Below are 27,974 nucleotides of genomic sequence, written 5' to 3' on the forward strand. Positions count from 1 at the left end.
TACAAATTTTTTTTTTATTTTTTTACAAGATCAAAGGCTACATAATGTATAGCGTTGCCTAAAAAATAGCAGAAACATATAGCAGCGCCTAAATTATAAATGAGAACAGCTTTTGCTGACCTATTCCTCAGAACTATCCTTACTGAATCTTTTTTCAGCTCCTCGAATTTTAAAGTTATGGTATTGTTTCATTTGTTTGAGTTTTTCAGTTTCAAATTTTTTTTGGAATTCAATTCTATCCATTTCATATCTTTTTTGGAGCTCTATCACTTCCAAACGACGACGATGTTCCTCAACTGCAATATCCATGACATCCTTGATCGTCGAATGCTTGGTACCTAAAAAAACATTGCACAGAGTGGTTATTATTTAGGTTATACTGAAATCTCTTCACATGGAGTCAACGCTAAGTAGCGGATGTTAATGAAGAATCACATTACATGTAAGGGACAAGATTTTGTACTTATCCTTATTAACTTGGATAAGTTAAAATAATATTGTAATTCTTACGAAACGATTAAAAAAAAGTTATTTTGCTCTTGATTTAAGTTTTTTAAGCACCATAAAAAAGAACTATATGGTAACTGTAAATGATACTTCGAGTTAGCTTTATATTAAAATTTCATCTCAATACATAAACATTTTAACAACACCATTGTTATTAAAAGTGCATTTTATTTTATTTTATAACCGTCGTTAAACAGCTAACCCAATTTTTGGGTTTACGAATACTAATATTCAACTCCGTAGCCTTGTAATTTTGAACGCCATCCAAAAAACGAAGGAACTCCTAGATCAAGTATTGAGTGAAATGCTTCCTTCATGAAAGACTTTTTAATGGAACTAACTCACATTTGTGTTACATGAAAAGGAAAACCACGAAAACCTCCCACGTTCCGCCTGACAGCTAGAGGACTTTTGTCCATGATCCGTCTACAACTGAGGATATTTTACGTCTGCACTGTTGTCGGTACAAGCCGGGTCTGAAATTCGTATCGACCAGCCATCACTGGGATTCGAATTCACCTCATTGGAAGGCAAGCTCTCTAGCCCCTGAACCACCAAGGAACTTAAACGCTCTATAAACGAGATGCATTTAAGAGGGATAATTAATTTGATTTAGAGCCATGTTGTCACATGGAATTGAGCGCTCACCTCTTAATGAGGGGGGCTCGTGTTCGAATCCCAGTGATGACTGGACAATACGAATTAGGCTCCCAGCTCGACAACAGTACTTACTTAAAATATCCTCAGTGATGGATTGATCATGGATCAGAGCTCCCGTGTCTTTGGACTAACCGTTTTATGGTTTACTTTTCTATGTAATGCAAATGCTGGTTAGTCCCATCAATATTCTAATTGATCACAGAGTTCCCTTATTTTCTGAGATGGGATCAAAATTCCTAATTTACTCATTTGAATATTGGTAACCATAAACCCAAAAATGGGTTTGCTGTTCAACTTCGAATAAAAAATAAAATAGTTTGATTTTAAATAGACAAGATGTTTCTTCATTCATTATAAAATAAATTTTTTAAAGGTAATAGTTTGTGACTTTAATAGATTAATTGAGCACTTAAAAATATTTAAATTTTAGGTTTATAATTTAAAAGAATTTTTCTTGAATTATAACATTAGAGCAGTGTTACAAAAGCATCTTTACTTTGCGAAAGTCAATTTTAAGTATTAGACAGTGCTTCAAAAATAGTTGTCTAAAATATTTTACCATTTGCGCATTGAGGCAATTCTTGTGCCATTGTTGTGGATTCAAACTTGTCAATGGTGGAAGTAGTTTGCACGGTTTGCTTAGAACTATCTGTAGTTACTTCTTCTTTTGAGCCATCAACATTTGTTGTCATTCCAACTATTTGATCTGTAAAATTATAAATATAATTAATATCCCAATTTTGTTATTATTTCATCTATATAAACATGTATTTATTTTAATATATATAATGCATAAATATATGAAACTCAAATGCGTATGTATGCTTTTAACACGTTGAATGAATGACACGGGGGGTCCCCGGTGACCGGCGAAGCCAAGATTATTAATAAACACATAATTAGAGTAAATTTTTAATTTTTTTATATTATTATCGTTAATAAATGATTTGAAGAAATTAATGCAATATAGAACACACAAAATTAGTTTTATTTATATACACAGAGATGCCAACTAGCTTCGGACAGCGAATAAATATTTTCAAGCGGTAGTTTATTAATGTTTTGTCTAAAAAAATTCAATTTAGTAGATTTTTATCCACCACTATTTTTAAACTATTCGTATGCTTAAATAATTCACCACATATGCCGGTAAGTCATGGGCAAAAATCGTCTCCCTCTGCACTACCAACAACTCTATATGGAAAATGGCCAAGAAACTGAAAACAACTCCTCAAATAGACAGACCAATAATTGGACCATCAGGCACAGCTTACACAATATCAGAAAAAATCGAAATATTCGCAGATTCACTTCAAAATCAATTTTCACCACATATCAACTCTGACCAAAATCATCACAGAAGAAGTTAATAATTTTCAAACTGAACACCTCATCCCAGAAACAATAAATTCAACCAATAATCAAGAAGTTAGCTGTATCATACAAAAACTGAAAAACAATAAAGCTATAGGTGAGGACGGGATAAAGAATAAGATGATAAAACTATTACCAAACAGCTACATCTGCAAAATCACGCATATTTTTAATGTCTGCCTTGCTCATAATTACTACCCACAAATCTGGAAAAACGCATCAGTCATTCTATTTCTCAAGAAAAATAAGAACCCAAGCTGCCCTGAGAGTTATCGCCCAATCAGTCTACTTAACATACTTGGAAAAATATACGAAAAAATCATCTACAATAGAATAAAACCACTTCTTACAGCCCTCCCCGACGAACAGTATGGATTCCGACAAAAACTAGATACCACCAAACAGTTACTCCGAATAATAGACTCTACTGGCAGAGCAATCATAAATAAAGAAACAATAGCCTTCCTGATGATCGACATATCCAAAGCATTTGATAAAGTATGGCAAACTGGTACAATATATAAACTCATACAGCTGAATTTTACACCCGGCATAATCAAACTCCTATCCTGCTATCTTTCTAATAGAACATTTCAAATCACCATCAAAAACAAAAAATCCACAAAGAGAAACATCACAGCCGGAGTACCACAGGGCAGCATTCTGGGACCGATATTATACATATTATACACTTATGATTTTCCTATAAACAAAGCCGATTATAACAGCATAACAGCCTATTACGCAGACGATACCGGTATTATTATTAAATCCAGAAACCCAAATCATGCTCTTCAAAAACTACAAGACCATATAGACGAAATAGAAGACTGGTGCTTAAAATGGAAAACTGCAGTAAATGCTGGAAAATCACAAATATTAATTATACAAAAAAGAAGAATTAAAATACTTCCACAACTTCAACCAAAAATGTTCATCATACCAATACCAATAGTTAAAAAAGCAAATTATCTTGGCCTTATAATCAATAGCAAACTCACCTGGAATGATCACATCAAAAGCACAATAGATAAAGCAAATGCAGCAATAATAGCCATACAACCGTTAATATATAATCAGAATATGTCACTTAAACTAAAAAAGCTACTATATACAGCAATGATCCGCCCAATACTTACCTATGCCTCACCTGCCTGGACAACGATACCTCAACATCTACTGAAGAAATTAAACCAATGCCAAAACAAGATCCTTAGAAAAATAACCTGTGCAAGATGGTTCATCCGGAATACCAATATACATACAGACCTCAAAATACCAACTCTATCACAGCATATATACAAGCTAAACGCAGATTTTTTCGATAAAGCCATAGAATGTTAAACAGCTAATTTTAATGAAATCCTTAAATTTGAAAATTATATCAAAGATAAAAACTAGAGACCAATAGCTGCACATTTCACCTCCGACGCCTCATATCATAACTATCAAAACAAATAATTTCATCAACCTTTCTGAAAATAACGTTTACTCATGCTGATACAATTCTGAACAACTCCAAAATCAAACAAACACAGTTTAGAGCAAGCTGCTCAATTTATTTTTGATTCCTTTTTAGTTATTCAAGCAAAGAGCTTGAAACATTCATAAAAGCAACTCCATTGCCTGCTTACCTCATTGCTCAACCAAAACTGTTCTAAAATTCCAGATGAATGGGATAGGGGCCGCTTCGCGGCCCTGGTGCCCAATAAAATCAAAACACTAGGACTAGGTAAGTCATGTACGGGTTGTGGTGCTAGGCCAAAAAGACACCAGCGCACCTTCACAAGGAAACCTCACGATGCCCCCAGCAATGTAGCTAGATTCCTGAACATTCTCAAAGAACTCCAGGAACTGTTGAATGACGAGAAAATAGTCTCTCTACTCATCTCCTTGCTCCCAACCCAAAATATGTAGATATGGAGCCCCACCATCATGCCTGCTACACCTCACATGATTCCTTTCTTCATTTTTACCTCATTTCAGGTTCTATTCCGAGCCTACATCACATCTTTCCTATGTATGTTCCCGTCATGGGATATTTCAAGATGAATGGGAAAAGGGTCATTTAGGCCTCAGATGCCCAGTTCTACAACAACGAACGAACGAAAGGTAAGTCATGTAAAGGGGCCATCTAGACCTCAGATGCCCAGTTCTACAACAACGAACGAAGGTAAGTCATGATATCTAAAGACCTATTTCATTCTCTTGCAATTATGTCTGGACGTGGCAAAGGAGGAAAAGTTAAATTGATGTCAAGAAAACTAAAGATAATTATTTAATTACGACTATAAATAGCTGCTCTTCTTCACCGCTATAGACCGTCACTTCCTTACCACTATCTAAAACCACAGCAGATTCTCACATAGCTCCACCCATGGAGGATTCCATCGAAGCTGCAGTTCCACAACTCCCGTCAAGAATATGGCCATATTCAAAAAGCATGCAATGCATCTTCAAAATGTGTGAAATGCGCCGGCGAACACCAATCATACGAATGTCGAAAAGACAGACACACACCACCAAAGTGTTGCAACTGTGGGGAAACCCACACAGCAAACTTCACGGGGTGCAAAGCCCGTCCCAGTTGGAAACGGTTCTCGTCCTAATCCTACCACAACAGTAGGACTGACTCACAGACTTGTGACAATAGTGCAGGAATTACAAGAACTCCTAAAGAATGAAGAGGTGATCCGACTATTGCAGAGGATCATTGGGGAGAACTTACTATATGATTTGTACCATGAAGTACTTTATGCTTCGTACTATGAAATTTATTAGAACATTTATAAATTAATAACAAGAGCGGACAACACAATAGCTAAATTATTTAATTCAAACATTTATAAAATTACAAAGTTATCCTAGAAGAAAGTAAATGTTTAAGCATTCATTAATCTGAGTATATCTAGATTTATCTTGAACTTTGCATGTTACATTATAAAGATTCGTTAAAGCATTTACTGTCTACCACTTTTATAGTTACGTAATATTAAAATAAATCTAAAATAATCTTACGACAGCCAATTTCGTCAGCACCATTTGGACAGTTTATCATTCCATCGCAAACTTCACTCCTGGCTATGCAAGTATTTTCAGAGCAACGGAAGCTGTCATTACTTTTACAATCATTATAAACTGCCAAATATAGAAAATAAAATAAAAATGTTACATAAATAATATATATAAAAAAGTTAAATAATGTTAAAATAAATAAACAAAAGTATTACTTTTCAAACAACATAAAATTTTTGATTAGAAAAAAAGATTGATTTGATTATGTTTTACTCTAAATAAGCAGTAAAATTATACGTTTTAAAGTATAAAATTTTATATACATATATATGTATAAATATAGATAATGTTAAAAGAATTATATATTAAATATGATCCATAAGTACAGCATATATCTAACATGCAATCATTTAAATCCTTTTCCACGAAGAAAGTAATAATATTAATCTAATTATCTCAGGAATGCTTGGGAAATTGATCAGTCCTACGTTACTAAAACCTATTAATATTTAAAGATATTATCCAGAACGATATAAAAAACCCACTTTCCAAGGTCAATCTGTCGCTTCCCTATCTATCCACCTGCATATAATATTCTCATTTCGGGGCTCCGGCCCTTACTTAAATGAAATACTATTATTTCTCCATGTTCCTGAATTTACTTTCAATAAGCACCGGCCACACTATCAATTTACAATGTTAATGCTTTTTAAGTGTAAGAAATATATATCTTTATATAATATAAGAAGAGAGTGAAATGATAACAAATAGCCAATCACAGAAGACTTACGGTTAGTAACGCACAAAACAGCCAATTAAAATCGAGAACGCATGTGTGTGAAAAGGTACTAATTTATAATAATGCTGCTTGCTATTGGCCTAAAAATCACGAGGTAGGATCCAGTTTTTCCTCATTCATTTCAATATTGGTTTGGTTGTCATCAGAATAAAATTAACAACAGCAGTAAAGGTATTCGCGATCGCAACGCTCGAGAACGCCCTCTAGCGGGAGACTGTAAATATCAGACATTAATTTATCACGTTTTCATTTAGTTTCATCAGAATCACTGGCAGAGTCGGTCGCCATTTTCTTTGCACGAAATAAGAAGCGAAATTTCCCTAAGGAAAAAGCCAAAAACTTAAAAACTCTCCAGAACATTGTTAAATCTTTCAAAAACAGAACACGCCAAACATTTGAAGAAAATTCCCCAATAATTTTCAACTTCTATTATCAACAAACTTGCAACTGATAACTTCCGATTTCGCTATCGCATACTGTTACAGATGTGATGCGTGTATTAAGGTAAAATGCATTTCTTCTGTCTTCAATTCATTACAAATTAAAGTGAAGTCAACATTGCTTTCGTCATTCCAATAAATAAATGTGAATTCAGAACGTCAAGAACTGCAATTATTATAGAATATTCTTCTTTGTTATAGAACGGTATATATTTCTGTATTTATATAATTTGGAAAACAACAATAAAGAATCATCCTAATTACTTGAAATAGTGTCATTTGTGCTGATGATTAATAAATTTTTTATCGTTTTCTTGGTAAGTATTTTTTAGTTTTGAAAGAATAGATAATTTCAAATAGAATTCAGTTGTTCTGTTTTTAAGCTACATATTCAAATTCATATCGAGATCTTACAATTATAAAATTTTGATGTGTGGTATGTTATCTAAAAGTAATAAAGGGATAATCTATGTACATATTATTTGAAAATAAATCTTTCAAACGAAGAACATTTCATTTGGAATTCTGCGGATTTATAAAGAAGGTAAGTGTCATGATTTTTATAATAAATTTTTTTTTCTTATTTGATTATAGTTCTCTACAGAATGCTTTTTTACGTCTGATTAAGAACTATAAGAATAAAAAGAGAAACAATATGGAAGTTTTTTATTTCAATATGAGGAATTTTTAAAATCGTTTTTTTATCCTAAGAATTCTTTATTTTATGCTTTTTAGTTTATAATGTTTTGATAAAAATTGTTGCTAAGATAATTGTTTTGAAAAATTAAATGGTATAAAATTATGTGCTAATGTATACTTCTTGCATATTCTAATGTTTGAAGTAATATGATTCAAAAAAGTATGGAATAAAAATTCGGTACTTACGTAATAACGCCACAGCAACTACAGATTTGGCGATTTTTAAGTGCCACCAATCTACACCAAAATTTTTGTGGTAAATCATAAAATAAAACACTTTATTTAAAATCAAAGTATTTTATCGGATTTCGGTGAACAATGTGCAAAATATTTCGCTCCTGAAAAAATAAAATTGCATCTTGTTCTATTTTTGGCAAATCCCAAAGACGCATTTTCGTAGCACTAAAAAATGGTAACAAAAATCGAAGAAATGAACTGCGAAAGCAGTTCCGGGGGTTGGCGAGCGCCAGCGAGTAGGGGGCGAAGCTTCCTAGTTTTAAAAAATACGTATAATTTTTGCTATTTAGTGGTGAAAAAATTATTTAAAAGATAAAATACTAAACTAAGAGTAACTTAAATTTCGCTACCACTGGAAAATACTATTTTACTAAGCGGAGCAAGTTGGCATCTCTGTATATATATAAATTGATTTTAAAAGTGATTCTCTTACCACAACCAAGCTCGTCAGCACCATTTTCGCAGTTTTTTATTCCATCGCAAACCTCACTCTTTGGAATACAAGTGTTATTTGCACAACGGAAGCTGTCTCTAGGATAACAATCATCATGGGCTACAAAATAATAATGAAGATCATGATAATATTAAGATGGAGATAACGGAGAAGATGAATAAAAACAATTTTGTTAAGCATACTTATTAACTGCTCATTAAGATCAATATACATTGATAGGCCGGGATGGCCTAGATTGTAGGGCGTTACCCCATTTCCAAGATTGAATCCCGCCAATCGCAGACTTCCTGTGCATAAAATCGTGAGCGGTGAACGCTGAATCTGTCAGGGTCACAAAGTCCTTTTAAGTTCCCGTAACAAATCAATACCTCTGGGGACTCCTACTGGATCGGAGAATGATCGTTCTCTAGTTCATGTCAAAATTACGATCTGCAAATGGATGAGAGATGTGTGAATGAGATCTCCCTGTAAAGCGAGTTGTAACGTATGCATGTTGCAAAGTCGTACTTTTGGTCATCTATGGCGTTAAAAGCAAGGAGCGCATTCCTCTCCTTTAAATTCTCTTCATTCTACAGAAGCAAGGCTTGCTGGTAATGGCAACAACATATTTATTGGCATAATAATTTTAAAAATTGTAAAACAATGAGGATATTTTTAAGTAGGAAAACAATCAATATTTAGATTTAAGTAAAAACATCGTTTTGAATAAAGAAATAATAAAACAACAATAACATCCCTAAAAACAGTAACTCATAAAATACTTCGTCCAGTTTTACTGGAGAGTTACTGGCTAATTTACGAGATTTTTTTTGATGATGTTTACAAATTAAACTTTTTTTTTTTAAAGTAGAAAAACTGTGCACAGATATTTATTTCGTTTTTATCTCTACACAGATTTAGCACTGAAATTGAAATCATTTACGTTAACGATGAACAGAAAAGTTCATCACAATCTAGAAATTTATTAATTTAACTTTGTGTAGTAGTTTTTTTTTTTTAAATCAAAATGCATTTTTATTAAAGAAAAGTAGTGAACTATTATTGGTTCCAGCAATTAAGGCCCATATTAGCATGAATATGGAAGCAGCATCGGTCTATGTTAGAATCTATGTTTTAGAAATCTAAGTACATCATCCATATAGAAGATCATCCTTTCTAGGATTGTCGTCATTAGAACACCCTTTAAAGATTTCTAAAATATTCATAGATAATTTAGAGCAAAATGTTTGAAAGGGATTTTTATAATTACTTTTTGAGCGGTTTGTTGGATATTTTGCGAAACACTCATAAAATAAAGTAAAAATCACACGATGGGGTTTGTTGACAGTTGTATTTTTTGATTGGCTTGATTTATTTTATATTCAAATACTTTTGCTAACTTAACAATTAATCTAATGTATTCAATGTTTCTATTAACCATTTCAAAGTTTTTATTAATTAGTTTTTATTAATTAGTTTTTATAAATTTTTTGCTAAATTAAGTGCTTTAAAAGAATAGAGACACATATCACCGCTTGTCATAAAAATTAAGACTCGAAAAAAATGTCAGCATTCTTACGAGACACGCAGTATACGAGTATATCTTCTCCCATGAGAAACTTTTTATTCTGCAATATCCCATGCTCTCTGAACTGACCGTTTGTGGTCATTATCGAAACTAAACATGAAAAAAAAATATCGGTGCTCAACTTTAATGAAAGTTCTTCATAAATGCTTTTGGGAAGAGAGGTTAAAACTTCTGTTGGTTTCATTATAAATGTGTTCTGAAGTGTGTAAAGACGAAATTTTAGGATAAGTATATTTGGGGAGTCTAAAAAAACTATAAACTCAGACTATTTGATATCAGAAAGATGATGCTCCTTCACATAAGCAGAGTCCATAATTGGTACAAAGACAATATGGCTCAAACTTTTTGCTAAAATAATGAGCAGTTTCAAAGCTTCTCTTATCTTAACCCTTTAACGGGCCCTTTATTTCTAGTAAAGGTAAATTAAAGTATTAATGGAATTGAAATTGTTTTAAGAACAGTAATTGATATATAAAAATATAAAAAAAAACTCCTCTAGTTTATAAAAATGCCATTTTTTTGGTGGTAAATATATTTAACATGACCTATTAGCAACCTACTGACTTTTATTTTTCTTTATTTATAAAATAAATTCCTTAAATGCTACAAACTTCAAAAGGAATTATGTATTTTATAACTTTTATACGTTTTTTTTAAAGGTGACAAATGGTTACCAATTTTATTCAAACTCACTTCAAGAAAGCTGAAGTTATTGAAAAATGGAAACCTAAATTAAAAGTGGTAAAACGTGGTGGTAAGTATACTTACTACGGCCTTCAAAAGGGTTAAAGTTATGAGTTTATTTGTATCTCGCCCCGCCCTATATAAGGGCATACGAGAGTAGATACACACACAAAACATACATTAAAAATACGTAAATCTCTAAAAGTTACATCAACAGTGAGTATAAAAATCAGAATATCTAAAATAATTCTATAAAACAATTCTATAAAACAAGCGTAAACCAATTAAAATAGTAAAGTAGTAAAAAGGTTAAAAAACAAAATCACCCCAAAACCAATAAATGTTAAAACTTTACAGAAGCATGCAAAACAGTGATAAAATATTAGAAATTAAAATTTGGTATAAAGGTTAAAAAGCAAAACAAGTTAAGAATCAAAACAATCAGTTAAAGATTTATAAAAACAATACTTGTTAAATTAAAAGTTGATAAAAACAATACAAGTTAAATCCTAGAGAAGTTTAAAATGATGGTAGATAAAAACACAAGACACCAGCAATAGTGTTCGCAGGCTCCGAGTAGAGTTAAATGTGGTTCAGAATGTCCTCCAATGTTACCTTTATAATTTTTTTAACAATGTTTCTACAGACCAACTTTGCATTGATGCAAATTTTGTCCTGCAAGATGTTTTCTACGGAGTGTCTGGAAGTATGGACAGTTCATGATCAAGTGTTCGATTGTTTGATTGTCCCCACAGTAGGTACAGTTTGGGTTTTTATTGAAAAGTCTATTTTGGTATTCTCCTAACACCCTGTGTCCAGTAAGTAATTGGTTTAGGTAAAAGTTGTAGTCGTTTTGGTGGAAGGGTCTTTTAAAAAAATATAAGTTTGTCGACCTCTCTCGGAGCTCTGCCACTCTGATTTCCATCTATTTAGGTTGGTGGATTTGATGATTGTTTTGATCTGGGCCTTGGAACTTGGGACCTCTAAATTGATTTGGCTGAGATTGACGGCTTCCTTGGCTGCCTGATCCGCCTCCTCGTTGCCTAGGATACCAATGTGAGCCCTGACTCAGTTACATGTAATGTTTAGCCTCCATAGTTGTTTAGTATTTTCTGTTAAGGCCTGGTTTCTTAGGACAGGACGCCGTCAGCTGGAAATCAGCGTTAACCTCTGATTGGGCCATTTGTGAGTTTGATAGTATACGTCATCGAACGCTCATCTTGAACTACAAGTGCCGTCCAACTCAACTACAGTTGGATTACAACGTGACGTTAACCACAGAAGCAATGGCGGACAACATCCAACAGCACATTGAAATCAGCCAAGATTTTAATTTTGACATTAAACATAGCTTCTTCATTAAACATAGCACTCTTCATTTAGCTCAGCTATAATGTGTTTTTTCTTAGACGAAGTCATTATTTGTTCTCTTAAACACTGGTCGACAATAACAAAATCAATACAAATTCAAAATAAATATTTGTTTACGTTATTAACGCATGCGCAATGAGAGATAATGTCTGCGTTTGACCAACTGCTCATGCTGAGCTAACAAAAAAGTATTTTTTGGCGTCAGCTCTACGTCAACTTTCCGCTGACGCGCAAATACGGCGCTAGTTCTAAGAAACCAAGCCATGAGCTAACAAACCAGTATTTTGTTGGCGCCAACTGGACGTTGACGTACCGCTGACGCCCAGATAAGGCGCTTGTCCTAAGAAACCAGACCTTTATTTGGAGTTGGGTCACTTAGGGCTTGCAACGATGACAGCGAATCAGTGAAAAGAGTGGCGTCCGGGTAGTCACATATAGCCAGCCAATCAAATGCACTTTTAATTGCCATCAGCTCAGCCATAAAAATACTGCAGTTGTTGGAAAGTCTAATGGAGTCCACCTTAATGATTATCCCATCTCTCTTGATGATAATTCCATAGCCGGTCTTGTGCTCTATCCTACTTCCATTATCGGTCTCTTCGGCGAACTCCACACTTGAACCATCCGTAAAAATATCCAACCCCTTATTAGTGGGGAGTGACCAACCCCACGGCACCGAAACAAACTTTGAGGGGTCATCTTAAAGGTATAGGTTATTTTGCATAAGGAAACATATACTTTTGAATACGAATTAATTAAATACACACATTTGAACCAATTCGGAGCATTAGTCGGAAAACATGGGGTAAGAAAGCTGAAACTTGTACAAATTCTGAAAGGTGTAATAATACTCATTGTTGTTCATTTTGATATAAATAAAAATCAAAATAATTTTTCCTACGCTATGAGCTTTTTGCTGGAAACTGTAAGAGAGAATAAATTGGACACTATCTATATCTATTCAATATTATGAAAAACACGTTCTGTTTGGTGGGCAGCTAGAAAAAATTATTTATCTTTATTCTAGACATTAAATTCAATACTCTTAAAATGAACTTCTGAGTTAAGTGTGTCTCTAATGACCTTAGAGTTTAAGCTCGAAACTCAAAATTCAGGAACCATTAAAAAAAGAAATAATACAGGAGCAATTAGCGTCAGTTATTCAAATTAAAATATTGTAGGTTGAACTTTCTGTAAGGTTTTAATTTAGGAATGACATTAATTTTTAGATTGCAGTAGGTCCTCGATATTCCGAATACCTCTGTTAAGGGGACATTGAACATCTCGCTGAACGAAAATGCGGCGTGAAGTGACTTTTGCAATAACTGCTACAAAAAATTTAATTTTAATGATAGGTTTCTAAATTTTTTAATATTTATTTGTTGGGTTTTTTTAAATGTATTTCTGCAGTAAAATATACAAATTAAGTTAGACAATAATTTTTATTCATACAATTTATAGGCAAATTTTTGTTAAATTTTCAAATTATGTCATCAGTAAGGTACATATAAAACTACAACTACTCAATATAATTGTCTGAAAAAAATTATACACACAATATATAGCCTAGAGTATACAGTATACCTAAAATTAGACTAAAATGCAAAATTTTTTGCAGAATAAAAAATTGACTGTTTCAAAATACCAATTTTTGCTGATTTTCGGCAATTAAATTTTACTCCAGATTTCAAAATGTTTAAATTTTTAACTAAATTTGAGGTTTACTGTATAAAACAATCAATGATGTATAAGCCTACCAAGTTTTATCTTTTTAAATTGTATAGAACAAGAGATATATGTACCTAAGTAACAAAAAATAATGTTTTGAGAAAAACAGATTTAAAGGTAAAAAAACATATAGTTAAAAATAATTCATAAATTTAAAGCTCTCCAGCACCATAACTTGTTATATCTCGAGGTAGCGGGTTCGAATCCCACCGTAACCCTGGATGTATTCTTTGTGATGTCTTTCTCTGAATTGTTCTATCTGTATTTTCTACTTGACAATGACTTATAAGCCTATATATTGAGCACACAAGTCAGCAAATGCATGTAATTTCAATAAATCAATAAATAAGTTAGATTCCGTCACTAACGATCCACAAAAGAGCTTCTTTCTTTATTTCGTTTCTAGGCGCAAGGCAGAATGTAAAAAAACATAAAAAACAGTAGAATTCTAAAGAAAACAGAAAACGAAACCTTGAAATGTGGGCGTGCCACTTTTGTTTACTTTTGTTTTATTGCTTTTAAAGCACTTTCAATTTATGAAAATTAGCAAACCTATATATTTTCTTAATCAGAAAAGTATAGGCTAATAGATGATGTCAAATTCAAAAAATCAAATTTTTGAAAGAATTTTACTTCACTGTCCCCTTAAGTAAAGTCAATACCAAGACACGAGATCAACTTATTTTTAACACAAGCAGATTATTAAATTTTTCAATAATATGCGGTAACAATTTAAGTCTACATGAGACCTTCAAAATGAAAACGTTAATAGACGTAGGTTACTTCCTTAAATCCACTACTTGAAGAGAATCTTAATCGATTGTAACAGAATTAGATTACAAAAAAAAAATTCTAGTTTTATTTCTAAGTTTGAAGGTTTTGTAACGTCATACAAAAATGACATCAAAGCAATACTAACGTTTGATGAAAGGAGGAAAAAACCAGTTAAGTTTCAAAGTTAAGATCAATAATAATAAAAATAACTAAATTTAATAAATCTTAAAATATTACCCTTTAAAAGAAAACCTAAAATTATTTATCTTACCAATTGCTACTGCGCTGTAATTTGCATAAAATCCGTCATTTAGAAAATAACCAGCTTTGAGTTTCATCCATAAGTGATTGCTAGTTGACTTGACAGAATATGACTCCATACTTCCGCAAATATCGGCAATTAGAGGGCTTTTTTCGGTGTCACCATCACGAATCTAGAATCGGAAACAGATAAAGGCTACACCATTGCTGTTGATCTCATGAATTAAAATGTAATCAGCAAATATAGATATTAAACTTTATGAATAATCAGTTGCAACTCTCAAGCCCTTTTATTATTTCTACAAGATGTGTTTCATGCAATATAGATCTCGACCGCCCACCATACCAAGAGAATGTTTGATGTCCTGGAGGAGAAAATTTTTAAACAATTAAAAGCAAAACTATTAAATAACAAGAATCTAAAGTTTTACCAATCAAGCCGTATGCAGGTTTGCCAACAACTACAATTCTTGAAAAATATTTTTTAGAGTGGTAGATAATTTCGGACTAAAGCTTTCAGAAAACATTTTAAGAACCTCACCACAAACAACTAGTCCTAGTATGTATTGGCTATTAGGCACCAGGACTGCGAAGCGTCCCTCATCCCATCCATCATGTACCTTTTAAAATATGAAGTGGCACATAGAATATCTTAAATATTTCCCTTTAAAAGGAGAGCGATAGGAAACTATAAAATTTTCTGAAGGTGCCTTGTGTTCTCTAGATATACATACAAGATTATATTTTTGCTCTCAAATGACTCTATAACTTTCAAATAGTTTTTGTATACTATAGTTTTGTATACTATAGTTTTGTATACTATATCTCTATAGTTTTTGCCTTATTTATTATTATTGTGTGACTGAACACACACATGCACACTGTATGTGACTAAACACTCAGCCAAGCCGCAAAATTATGGATGCATTTGTTGGGGCACTAAGGGGCTCATTGTAATATAATTTTTCCCCATATTTTAACTAAAATTGAAACAAACTTAATATAATGTTGCCTTTTTTTAAATTTTATTCGTATCTTTTACCAATTTCTCTACAGTTATAAACAACACTGTGTTAAGCTACAATCTTCAAGCGTTTACAAAGCTTTCGTTCTTGTAGTTGTATAACGCTAATCTCCTCCAAATAACGTAAAGATAAGTATCAGGAAAATACGCGAGCATGCGCAGTTGCTTCGAAACTTGCGTTGTAGAGCTTACGTGATGATGCATAAATCTGAAAGATGTCAAATTAACCATAGAATACACAAAATCCCCATTTTCTCTACTTAAGTTAAAAATGAAACGTTATTTTTAATCATTATCGGTTCTTTAGAGACGCATTACTTTAAAGAGTACCGGTTCTTTAGAGACGCATTACTTCAAAGAGTACCGGTTCTTTAGTGATTTGGGAAAAAAAAAGAATCTCACCTGTAAATAATCTATATTACAGTCATCATTATCACCGTTACCTATATTTACATCGTGAAAAGTAATATTGACCAGATATCCTGGTCTCAATCTTATTTCATAAATGCATTCTGCTGTCGTTACACCTCTGTACCATGGATAATTTGGAGTGTTTATACTGCCGTTAAGCTCAGTCAGTATCCTGTTGCAGTCTGAAAATTACAATAATTTAAATCAAATGAACAACGAAATGAAATGTGACTACGAATATATCAAGTGAATATATCAACGAATATATCATATATCAAGTGAACAATCAAATGAAATGTGACAACGTTATATAGAATATGGCATTAATCTGGACCATTAACTTTTTTAACAACTGAATCTAGTCTGAAAGAACACTTTATAGTTTGTCCATAGAAAGAACTCCCCTAGCCACAAAGCCTATGGCCGTCTGCTGCTATGGAAACAAGAAATAGCTCCACTGATTCTCTTTCTCTCGCGGACCCGAACTAAAACATGTCTTAAATAATGATCCAATACCTCTACCTGAAATAGTTAAACCTCATCACAATAGTCAACGCCACTACTCCTGAAGAATGACTAGGGGATTTATTTACATAGACAAACTATAGTTTGTGTTCCAGGTTTTGGGTTATGGATAAAATAAGAAAAAATAAATTAAGTAAACTCGACTCCAATACATGATTAGACACTAAAGAAGACACCAATAAATAATTTTAACCCGTTAATGCCTTGCCAAAAAATTTGGTCCGGGTATGCAAAACAGCTATGTAAAAAAAAGTGGTGGCATATATTTGCTTATATCAAGTGATTATTTCCTTCGGTTGCCACTTTAGCTTTGAAAAAAAATACTGTACTCAGACATTAGATCCTAGTTTACATATTAATATTAATGATAATGATCCGTAATACCTCAGTGTGTATGCCACTGAACTGTCTTGTAAAGAACTCCTATACAGTTTTCAGTGGCTGCTTGAAGACCGATGGGTATCAGCTTGTCTGGAAAGTAAAGGTGGTTTGTGCGCAATGCTGACCACATTACCCCTTTAATGCTAAAGCCGTTATCCCTTGGCTAACAATGGGCTGATTTAGCTTTTATATTGTTTATAATATATTAGGATAGTCAGAACTATTTCTGAAAAAAAGTAAGGGCAAAACCAAATGTAAAATTATAGTTAAGGGAAAGAACTGAATATTACAGCAAGGTAACTATTCTTTTAAGTAACAATACAAAAATTTGGTTTCAAGCCAATACTTTTTGAATTCACCAGCTAAATATCCAGATCTCAACCAACACCTCCTAGAAAAGAGTAGGCCTCTGCACGGGTTACCATAAATATCCTTTAGTAGTCCAAACGTAATGACATATTTCGTATTTTCAAATACTGCGCAGCTTAGTACCCCGAACGTAATTACATCTTTCTTATTTTTCATCAACTGCGCAGTTAACTTTGTCACATCGGACTACTAAATTGATCCGTGCTGAGGCCTTCCTTATTCTAGGAGGTGTTGTCTCAACCCAATATAGAACCTATGGGTTGACTTAGTATGAAAAGTTAATGCAAATGGAAGGCATTTTACATCATTATTAGAGTTGAAATCTACAATCGTCGACGAAATGTATGAAAGAGACACCGAACTTAGTCAAAAACTAGTTACAGAACATTTGAAGTAATTCGGAAAAATTGCTCTTATTTAAGCTTCTAAATATTTTGTGAGCTACATTTTATGTTAGCGAAAAAGCTTTTACTTTAATTGAAATAATAACTTGGAAAGACTACTTTTTTGATAACTTAGTAATTACAAATCTAATTTGTTGCTCATTTTTTAAAACACCTTAAAAATTAATTATATATGAATATTTAAACTCTTTTTATGTTCATTTTTCCAAAATTTTTTCACTGACCTTCAAGTTTTGCCTTATACTGTATTATGTGTTTATTCTTCGATTGCAGTCAATATTTTTTTTTGTAGTGAAAAATAAGTAAATAGTATTATATTAATTTAAGCGTGCAGTGTTGTTTCAGCAAAGATGTTTTCTTCTGGTTTTTGAGTTTCAATTGAGCCCCTAGGTTGTCCAATGCGTGTCCGTTGGGATTAAAATCCAAGGATATCGCATGTCACTCTGCGCCAGTGATTCTCAACCTTTTTTTTGTTGCGGCACACTTTTAGCGATTTCGAAATTTGACGGCACACAATGAAAAAAATTAGATTAGAAGTTGTTTAATTACCTATTTTACACTGTGTTAAATAAATTGTGATAATAATTATGAATGTGAAATAAAATAATATGTACTACAAAAGCACAATGGGGATTAATAATTTTTCTCGACCAACAAAAAGGATTAATTATTTCTTTCGACCAATTTTTTATTAGTTAGTAGCAGTTATTTATTTTTTTGCTACTTATTAATTGTTAGCTTGTTTTCTATAAATATTAACTGTTATTTTTTGTGATTTCTTATTAACTAGTTTTTTTGCTAATTATTAATTGTTAGATGAATTTTTGTTAGTTATCCTTTGTTAATTTGCTTTTTATATATTGGTTTTTTTAGTTACCCTTTACTAATTTGTTTATTAATTGCATAGCTTACTTTAATGATTAGCTCTTACAACATTTTTTAAAATTGTGTGTCATATACAATTTAAACACTTCCATCTTATTTTAAGATTGTCAGAGACAATACAATCGCCGACAAACATGTTCACGCAGTTAAAACGTGGAAAAATTATAAAAAGTAATTTAAGCTTTACTCATAATAAAAAAAAAATTATAATTTTTATTTTATCATTTCTAATATTTGGCGGCACATTTTAAGAATTTTGCGGCACACAAAAGTGCCGCGGCATAGTGGTTGAGAAACACTGCTTTACGCGTTAAATATCCACCGATTGGAGGTATTCGTTCACCACTGAGTTTTATGTGAATAGGCGTTAATCGTCCGTAAAGACGAAAATTGATCCATATGTTCCACAGAAAAGTGTCACACAGGATGCAAAAATCTCGTCCCGGCACCGCTGACCTATCAGAATACCTTATACCGAAAACATGAACATTAATATGCTTGTCTGCCATTATGCTTACCAAGACAGATGTAGAGCAAGGAGTCCCAAAATAGTAAGTGCGCCAGAAACATCGATAAAGTGAGCCAAAGGGTGAGTTTGGCGAAGTTCCCTCTTGCTGTAGGGGGTGCACCCATTTAGGAATCAGTTGAAGCAGTGCCTGAGTGTTAAAAGGTGACTAGGTTTAGATATGACGCCCTGGTGAGTAATCTTAGTGTACCCCCCACTTGTATTCTAGAATGTTGTTCAATTGTATTCAAGATATTTTTAATCATTAAAATTTAATTTTAATATGAGTCATAGCTTTTAACTCTAATTAACGTGATACATACTAAAGTAGTATCAATAGTTGTAGCAAGACTATCAAACCACCTCGAGGTTAGTGTTCCTTTTCGACACTGTTTGAGGGTTGATATCGACTCCTGGATTCTAGAGAGATGAGAACGTGCCTTCAGTCACTGTTCAGACTGAATCGCAACTCACCACTCAAAAGAACCCGCCTCCATTCATCCTCTGTCCAAGACTGGTGTTCTCGGCACCGTGATAGATGGTTCTTTTTGTGTTTCGCAGTCCAAGAGACGCAGATTACATGTCACCTGCATTAAGTTTCTGCGTGACTGTTAAGCCTGAAATGGATGTTCTTGATACATTACACAGGATGCGAGACAAATGTGTCGCAGTTTCGGCCTTTTTCCGTTTTGACCTTGAAGTCTCAAATAACGACCTCGATGTTGCTGCTCTTCATGCGAGATGAAATTTTGGATAACTAATATTGTAATAGTCGATATCTATGGGTTATTTATTTTATCGCAATAAGTCCGATATCAATGGGTTAGAGAACAATGATAGAGGTGAAGAAAACAATTGTTAGAGAAATGAATTTAGTAATTAAATTATTCTAAATTATCAATAGAAAAAAAAATAATACCTACCATGATTGAAATCTAAAGAGAAACCTGTTTTCATCCCATCGGCAAATTGACCTGAATTCACTTTGAAATGGATTTCAACAACAGAAGACGTGGTTGTAAAATTGCGTAGTTGAGATTGAGAAGACACATTAAAATCTTTGTTTTCTGACAAAAATTTTATTGTTAAAACACCACCTGAAGCAGGCTGTAAACATTAAATAATAATCAACAAATAAAAACATATTTTAATGTATGCTACAGAATCCTTAAAATTTAAAAATACTGATTAATTTACTAACACTAACAAATCAGTGGCATGATGAGTTTTTTTTTTCTGTGTTCAAGCCCTTTATACACTGAGGTGACAAAAGTCATGGAATACACTTAAATATCGTGTCGGATCACCTCTAGCTCTAGGAAGTGTAGAAACTCGACGTGGTATGAACTCAACAAATAGTAAAAAGTCTTTTGTAGGAATATTCATCCATGCATACTTAATAGATGCCCATAATTGCAAAAATGTTGCAGGTGCACAGGATTTTGTGCACGAACTGGTCGCTCTCTTATATCCTATAAATGTTCGATAGGATTCATGTTGGGCAATTTAGGTAACCAAAACATTTACTGGAATTATTCAGAATGTTCTTCAAACTAGTCGCGATTAATTAAGAACCGTTGACATAACGCATTGCCACGCATAAATATTCCGTCGTTGTTTGGGTGCATGAAGTCCTTGAACAACTGCAAGTGGTTTCCAAGTAAGTGAGCATTACCATTTACAGGCAATGATCGGACCATAGGACCAAGTTCATGCATTGAAAAAGCAGTCCACACTATTATGGAGCCACAACCAGATTGCACGGTTCATTGTTAACAACTCGGATCTATGATTTCGGGGGGTCTTTGCCACACTCGAACTCTCCTATCAGCTGAAATCGTGACTCATCTGACCCAGGGTCCAACCAATATGAGTCATGAGCCCAGGAAAGGAAAGGCGCTGCACTTTATGTGGTGCAGTTAGTATAGGCACTGATGTCATATCCTATTAAAGCCAAACTTCGTAGCACTGTCCTAAGGAGCACATCCATTTCTTGTCTCGCATTTATGCTTCTGTAACTTAATTAACTGCTGCATTAATAAAATGTAATATATGCGTAGTGAATTATTTTTATGAAATTTTGATACGAAACAAGTTGAATACTCAAACAAATTAAATACAAAAATACTCAATATTTAATAAATATTTTTTCTCCAATTCTTATTTAAATACGAGTCTCAACTTCCCCTTAGAATTTTGAGCCACCGAGGAAGCAGTGGTGCCTACGATCGGATGTAGATTGATGCTACTATGGTGAAGGAAAATGAATTTCTTCGGGTGAGTTTTTATAAATTAGGAAAACATTAAAATTAATCATTATCCCTCGTCATTTTTTATTTCGCATTTTTTTGAAGTTTTTTTTTCGCGAATTATCATTGTATAAATTTATATTAGAAGAGAATGTGTTTAATTACATGGAATTTACATAAGTACTTACCCTGTTATGAAAACTAACATTATTAAGTTGAATGAAAATCACATTCTCTTCGGGATTTTTCAAAGACCAGCATTTATGATAGAGGCTAGCCCCTCTGACGGAATAGGTATACGAAATATCACCTGTAAAGTCATTTATTTCTCTGCAAGATGAATAGACCAAACCTAAAGCATAAATATTTGGTTTTAGTACACTCTTAAGTTAGGGAGATTTTTAGAATTTGCACGCCGAGTGCTTAAAAATGCTGTTTGAACTAACGTAAGCGCTAAATCATTTTAAGTACTTAATGCAGTAATTTGCTAATTATTAATCTATAAAAAAATTTAAATTTTAATGTGGTATTTTTTAATGTCGCCTTATAAGTGTCATCGAAGTGGAAAGGGTTAACTTGTAGTTGTCATGTAGTGGATATTGTGCTAAAAATTCGACATGTTCTGCTTTGAATACAGAGTTGAATAGTTCTAATAAGTACCGCTAAGTTTTCACGGTTAGTTGATAGCTTTTGTAGTTAGAATGTTTCAAAGATATAACAGAATTTCCCCGAGTCTTAAGAAATTTTGAAAAATTTATCTGAAGCAAATGGATTTAAATTGAAATAAAATCCTAGATTCCTAGATATAGTGACTGAGATTAGACCTCCGAGAACCAAGGGTTAACAGCAAACAGAACAGAAAGTACGAAACTGTATTATCACCAAGTATTATCAAAAAGTAAGAAACTGTATTATCACTAAGTATTATCAAAAAGTAAGAAAATGTATTATCACCACTATATGTCATGTGCCTGTATGTAAAAATTAAAATGCATGTTTGCATGAAAGTTCTGCAAATGGTATTTTTAAAAAAATGAAACTCATCACTTTATTAATGTAAATTATATACCAATATTAAATTTGCTCCGTGATAAGTATATGAAGGAAAGATAAATATCCCTCCTTCATATCTAATTTAAAATGTATCTGAAACGGCCACAATAATATAATACTGCAATGATACTATCTCCCCTAACCACTAAAATTAGACTAACCATCTGTGCCTTTATAATTATGTTAATTCGTGCCTTTATAATTATGTTTGTAGCTACCAGAATACTTCATCTTCTTTTAATAATTATATGAAGATCCGAGTGTAGATGATAAGTAATTTTAATTTGTTAGTGTAAGCTAGCATTACAATAGTTTTAGCTACGTAACAGCAAAATTGATACCAGTTTTTAACTTTTTCTAGTTGCGTACGAATCACTTTAAATTTGTAACAACATGACGTGTTATATCCATATTTTACTTATTAAGCCATAGCAATGGATAAAATTGTTTTAAATCAATATTATTAAACGAAGAATCATAGAGTATAACATAAATGTTGCAACCAGTGAATAAAAGATTCGCATACAAAGTAACGCAACGTAGTTTCTCAGCCTATGAAATTTCTTTAAATATTTTATATGTAATTAACAGAAATAATTTAAAATAAATGCTACCGAAATTCTGAAATTTTAATATCATAACACATGTGCGATAACGGCAAAAACCAGGAAAATTTAATCAAATTAAATTAAGCTTAACATTTAGACAAAACAATTGTTTAATTGTTAAACAGTTAATCAAATAAATTATATTGTTAAACGATTAAGCAAATAAATTATATTGTTTAACGATTAAACCAAAAAAAATTTTTGTTCTACAAATAAATTGTATTATCCTTCAAAACATATTTGTCCAGAAGAAAACTACTTCTCGCAGGATTCTGGATTTAAACTGTTTAACGTGAAAGAAACTTTAAAAACACTAAAACAACTGTTTAAATATATTAGAATAGCTTAAATTGAAATAAATTAAATTAAGCTTAACATTTAAACAAAACAATTGTTTAATTGTTAAACAAATTAATGAAATAAATTACATTGTTAAACAATTGAAAAAATAAATTATATTGTTAAACGATTAAGCAAATAAATTAGATTGTTTAATGATTAAACAAAAAAAAAATTTTTGTTCCACAAATAAATTGTATTATCCTTCAAAACATATTTGTCTAGAACAGGGGTGGCGAACCTTCATGCACCAACGTGCCATTTTTTCTAAAATATATTTTAATGAGGTCATAGACGTGCCGACAAATAGTTATGATTTCGTGATTTTTGGGTAAATAATAATACTAAATTTTATCAACTCAAAACTCTTTATTTACTACGAAAAAATGCAAATTCTCAACTTTTGCAATGTCTCAGTTGTACGCGTAATTCAACTTAAATTAACATCAGTGTGACTTCTGTTGCTGCAAATTAGATGACAAATAACTTATATTACGGTTATAAGATGTTAGTTTAAGCAGAACTGTTAATTTTTTTTTGCTAGTTATTTATTGTTCGCTTAATTGCACCTTTTTGTGAATTTTAATTGAATTGTTAATATGCTTCATAGTAAACTTTGGGATCGGTGGCGTGCCCAAAATATCGTGTCGCGTGCCATACGTGGCACGCGTGCCTCTGGTTCGCCATCCCTGGTCTAGAAGAAACCTATTTCTCGCAGGATTCTGGATTTAAACTGTTTAACGTGAAAGAAACTTTAAAAACACTAAAACAACTGTTTAAATATATTAGAATAGCTTAAATTGAAATAAATTAAATTAATCTTAACATTTAAACAAAACAATTCTTTAATTGTTAAACAATTAATGAAATAAATTACATTGTTAAACAATTGAAAAAATAAATTATATTGTTAAACGATAAAGCAAATAAACTATATTGTTTAACGATTAAACAAACAAAATTTTTGTTCTACAAATAAATTGTATTATAAATATAAATGACAATAAATTATAAATGTATTAAGGGAAGCAAGACGTTTTTCACCTTCAAAAAATCGATTTTTCAATTATGATAGTTTTGAATTAAACACATTTTTCTGAATCCGAAAATATATAACACTTATATTTTTGATAATTTTGAACACTTAAAATTAACGAAAATAAAATGTAAACAAAACTGCCACGCCCCCTTAGCATACAGTTTCGGTTTTTGAAAGGTTCTAAAAAAGATACCAATTGGAATAAAAATTATTGATTGATTGATATTTGAATAAGCTTCATTTATCCTACATAAAAATCTGGCAACAGCAATCATCCAAAGCTGAATTTCAAGCTGTGTAAATGATTTCCTTTGCATTCATTGTTTGTTTTCGAAGCAATCGAACACGATTTTTATCTCGACATTTTTTATTCTTCAATTTCGTTATTGTTATTATAAATTATTGTTGAATTTTAGTTTTTTTTCTTTGTTAAGTTATTTGTTTGTTATTTTTTCTTACAATTATGCCACGCCAGAGAAGTTTTGGTAAAAAGAAACGACATCCAAATCAGCATACTCAAACTTATGCAAATGTGGCTGCTTCTGATTGTGAAAACTCTCCTACAAGTGCTTCAAAACAAAAGATTAATCAGTCTTGTGCATCAAATGAAAATAAAAGTATGAATATTGATGATAAAAATATTATTATTAGTTTGCCAATACTAAGTGCATTGATAAATGAAATATCAACATGTAAATTTTGCAAATCGTCTGCTTGTTTTGAAATCACAGAAGAACAAAATAATCGTAAGGGATTAGCTTCATTTATATCCATCTGTTGCAAGATTTGTAAACAAGGAAGTACCAAATGCACTTCCACAATTTCAAACATTGGCTATGACATAAATATGAGACTTGTCTATGCAATGAGATGCATAGGCAAAGGTAAAAGTGCTGCTGAAACATTTTGCTCGGTTATGAACTTGCCTTCTCCTCCTGAGAAATTTGACCGATTTCATACAGTTTTATCAAATGCTCTAACGACTGTAAGCACAAAATCAATGATCAAAAGTTCTGAGGATGCTGTTACTGCAAATGATAATAATAGAGACATTGCTATTTCCGTTGATGGAAGTTGGCAAAAGAGGGGCCACACCTCGATAAATGGTGTAGTGACTGTTATTTCCATTGATAACGGAAAAGTTTTAGATTTCGAGTGCCTAACCAAATACTGCTTCAAGTGTAAAAGAAATTTAGATAGTTGTGATGAGTGCCAAAAAAATTATGGTGGTTCAAGTGGTGGCATGGAGACAGAGGGAGTACTGCGAATTTTTAAGCGCTCCGAGACCACAAGAAATGTTCGCTATATAAAATACCTTGGAGACGGAGACTCGAAAGGGTTTTTAAAAGTAAAAGAAGCCAATGTTTATGGTGATATTGATATAGAGAAACTAGAGTGCATTGGCCATGTCCAGAAAAGAATGGGGTCAAGGTTGAAAGTGGTGAAAAATGAAATGAAATCAAAAAAACTGTCTGATGGTAAGCTCCTTTCTGGACGTGGACGATTGACTGATAATGAAATCCTTCTTTTGCAAACTTATTATGGTCTTGCTATACGCCGAAACTGCAAAAAATCAGTTCAAGATATGTCAAAGGCCATATGGGCAATTTATTTCCACAAATTGTCCACTGACGATAATCCGCAACATGCTCTATGCCCTATGGGCGAGGATAGTTGGTGTGGCTACCAAAAAAGCATGGCTTTGGGCAACACTTACAAACATGAACATTCACTTCCCCAACCTGTACTTTTAACAGTGAAAAGAATTTTTCGTGATTTATCTTCAAAGGATCTGTTGAAGAAATGCTTGCATGGTCGAACACAAAACCCCAATGAGAGCTTCAACAACTGCATTTGGGAGAAAGTTCCAAAAAATACCTTTATCGGAATTGAAACTCTTAAAATTGGTGTAATGGACTCAGTAATATGCTTTAATGATGGAGTTCAAAGCCGCCTGCAAGTTATGGAGGAAATGGGAATTTCTTCTGGCAGAAACATGGAAGAAGCTGTTGGAAAAATCGACAGCAGGCGAATACGTCAGGCTGAAATAGGGATAAAAAAAATTCATAGAGAAGCTAGGACTCTAAAGAGACAGCAGAAAAGAAAGAGGGACACATTGGAAACAAAAATGGATGATCAATATGCATCTGGAAAGCATTAGAGTGTTGTTAGTGAACATTTAAGTGACATTTTTTAGTTTTTTTGAATTTTCTCAAATTGCATTTTTTAAACATATAGGTACGCTCGTACAAAATACTATTTATTACATCCTTCTGAAATTTTTTTTACTTGTAAGTACATCTTATGTGCATTTAATTAACTATTTGAAATGTTTTAATTACTTTGCAATTTTTTGTACAGAGCAATTTTGTTCACAATTTATCATGCTTTTTTGCAATTTTTAAGAAATGCTCCATTCTTTTTTATTTTAAATAGTATATTCTGCATATATTACAATAAAATTTAGTTAACATCATTTTTCAAACATATTTACATGAATTTATGCAAAATATTTGGGAATTTATCAAATAGAAAATTTTTTAAGCGTACCAAAAGTTATGGTAGCGTTTAAAAAAAATTAATTTCTTAAAATTTTAAAAAATTAATAAAAATATTTATATATTATAATTGTACATTTTCTTTGATTGATTTTTAATTACAATAATATGTACTTTCCATAAATAAAACATTCAAAACATTGAAGTTTATCTAAAGGTGTGAAAAATAACTTATCGTTATGTTGAAATTTATCAATTTTTCGGTGTCGAAAACGTCTTGCTTCCCATAAATGTAAATTATGTAAATGTGTAATTATAAATGTAAGTAACCTATTTCTCGCAGGATTCTGGATTTAAACTGTTTAACGTGAAAGAAATTTTAAAAACACTAAAACAACTGTTTAAATATAGCAGAATAGCTTAAATTTAAATAAAGTAAATTAAGCTTAACAGTTAGACAAAACAATTGTTTAATTGCTAAACAATTAATGAAATAAATTATGCTGTTAAACAATTGAACAAATAAATTTTATTATTAGTAGAGAGTATATAATTAGAAATTCTCCAACATAATTGTTTTTAAATAATTGGAAAGGTGAGTTTTTTAGAATGTTGTTTTAGAAATTTTTCTACTGATATTTTATTTTTTTCTGGGTGCTGAGCTGGTAGCTGGTAAGTGCTAATTCCATGCTACTGTTTTCTTTTTTTACATTACTATAAATAGATTAATAGCAGTGGTTAATAGTTTTAAAACCTTTACATAAATATGTTTCGGAAAAATTGTTAAATAAAATATCGAATAAACACGAGTATAATATAACTTTGAGAAAGAGATAAAAATATTATTAAGAATATTCATTACTTACAAACTTGACAAAAAAGAATTCCTAGAATACAGAAAAAATAATTAAAACAAGCCATTTTTACTGACTGGATTCTTATGATAAATTTAGTGAAAAACTAACCCTTTTATATACCTTCAGAACACTTTCCACACGCATTAAAAGATTGCAAAGAGATCATCAACTGTTAATTGCATAAACTGTATTTATGTGTTTTCTCCCAACAATAACACATAAACTCTGTCAATTTATAGAAGTGATAGCAATAATGA

General features: G+C 32.0%; 2 protein-coding genes across 4 annotated transcripts; one reads left to right on the forward strand and one right to left on the reverse strand.

The window, feature by feature from the left end:
• LOC107437168 (uncharacterized) lies at positions 1 to 27,908 on the reverse strand. 3 transcript variants are annotated; one of them, XM_087151066.1, is made up of 9 exons: positions 27,727 to 27,908; positions 21,512 to 21,675; positions 19,998 to 20,181; positions 15,997 to 16,187; positions 14,581 to 14,743; positions 8,165 to 8,284; positions 5,560 to 5,682; positions 1,727 to 1,873; positions 1 to 338 (listed from the first exon to the last, which is right to left on the reverse strand). In XM_087151066.1, the coding sequence occupies exons 1-9, from the start codon at positions 27,779 to 27,781 to the stop codon at positions 121 to 123; spliced, it is 1,365 nt and encodes a 454-aa protein (XP_087007192.1). In that variant the 5' UTR covers positions 27,782 to 27,908; the 3' UTR covers positions 1 to 120. The 3 variants fall into 3 exon arrangements, with proteins under 3 accessions (XP_087007192.1, XP_087007193.1, XP_087007194.1); XM_087151067.1 differs by having other exon boundaries at positions 5,560 to 5,679; positions 27,727 to 27,899; XM_087151068.1 differs by lacking the exon at positions 5,560 to 5,682 and having other exon boundaries at positions 27,727 to 27,906.
• LOC147803399 (uncharacterized) lies at positions 24,682 to 26,875 on the forward strand. Its single transcript, XM_087151056.1, has one exon. It carries the CDS (start codon positions 24,826 to 24,828, stop codon positions 26,521 to 26,523), a length of 1,698 nt encoding a protein of 565 aa, XP_087007182.1. The 5' UTR covers positions 24,682 to 24,825; the 3' UTR covers positions 26,524 to 26,875.
• Positions 27,909 to 27,974: the final 66 nt, after the last annotated feature.

This window comes from Parasteatoda tepidariorum, chromosome 9 (assembly GCF_982258835.1).
Source record: "Parasteatoda tepidariorum strain Cologne lab strain chromosome 9, Ptep-v5.0, whole genome shotgun sequence".
Classification (NCBI taxonomy): domain Eukaryota; kingdom Metazoa; phylum Arthropoda; class Arachnida; order Araneae; family Theridiidae; genus Parasteatoda; species Parasteatoda tepidariorum.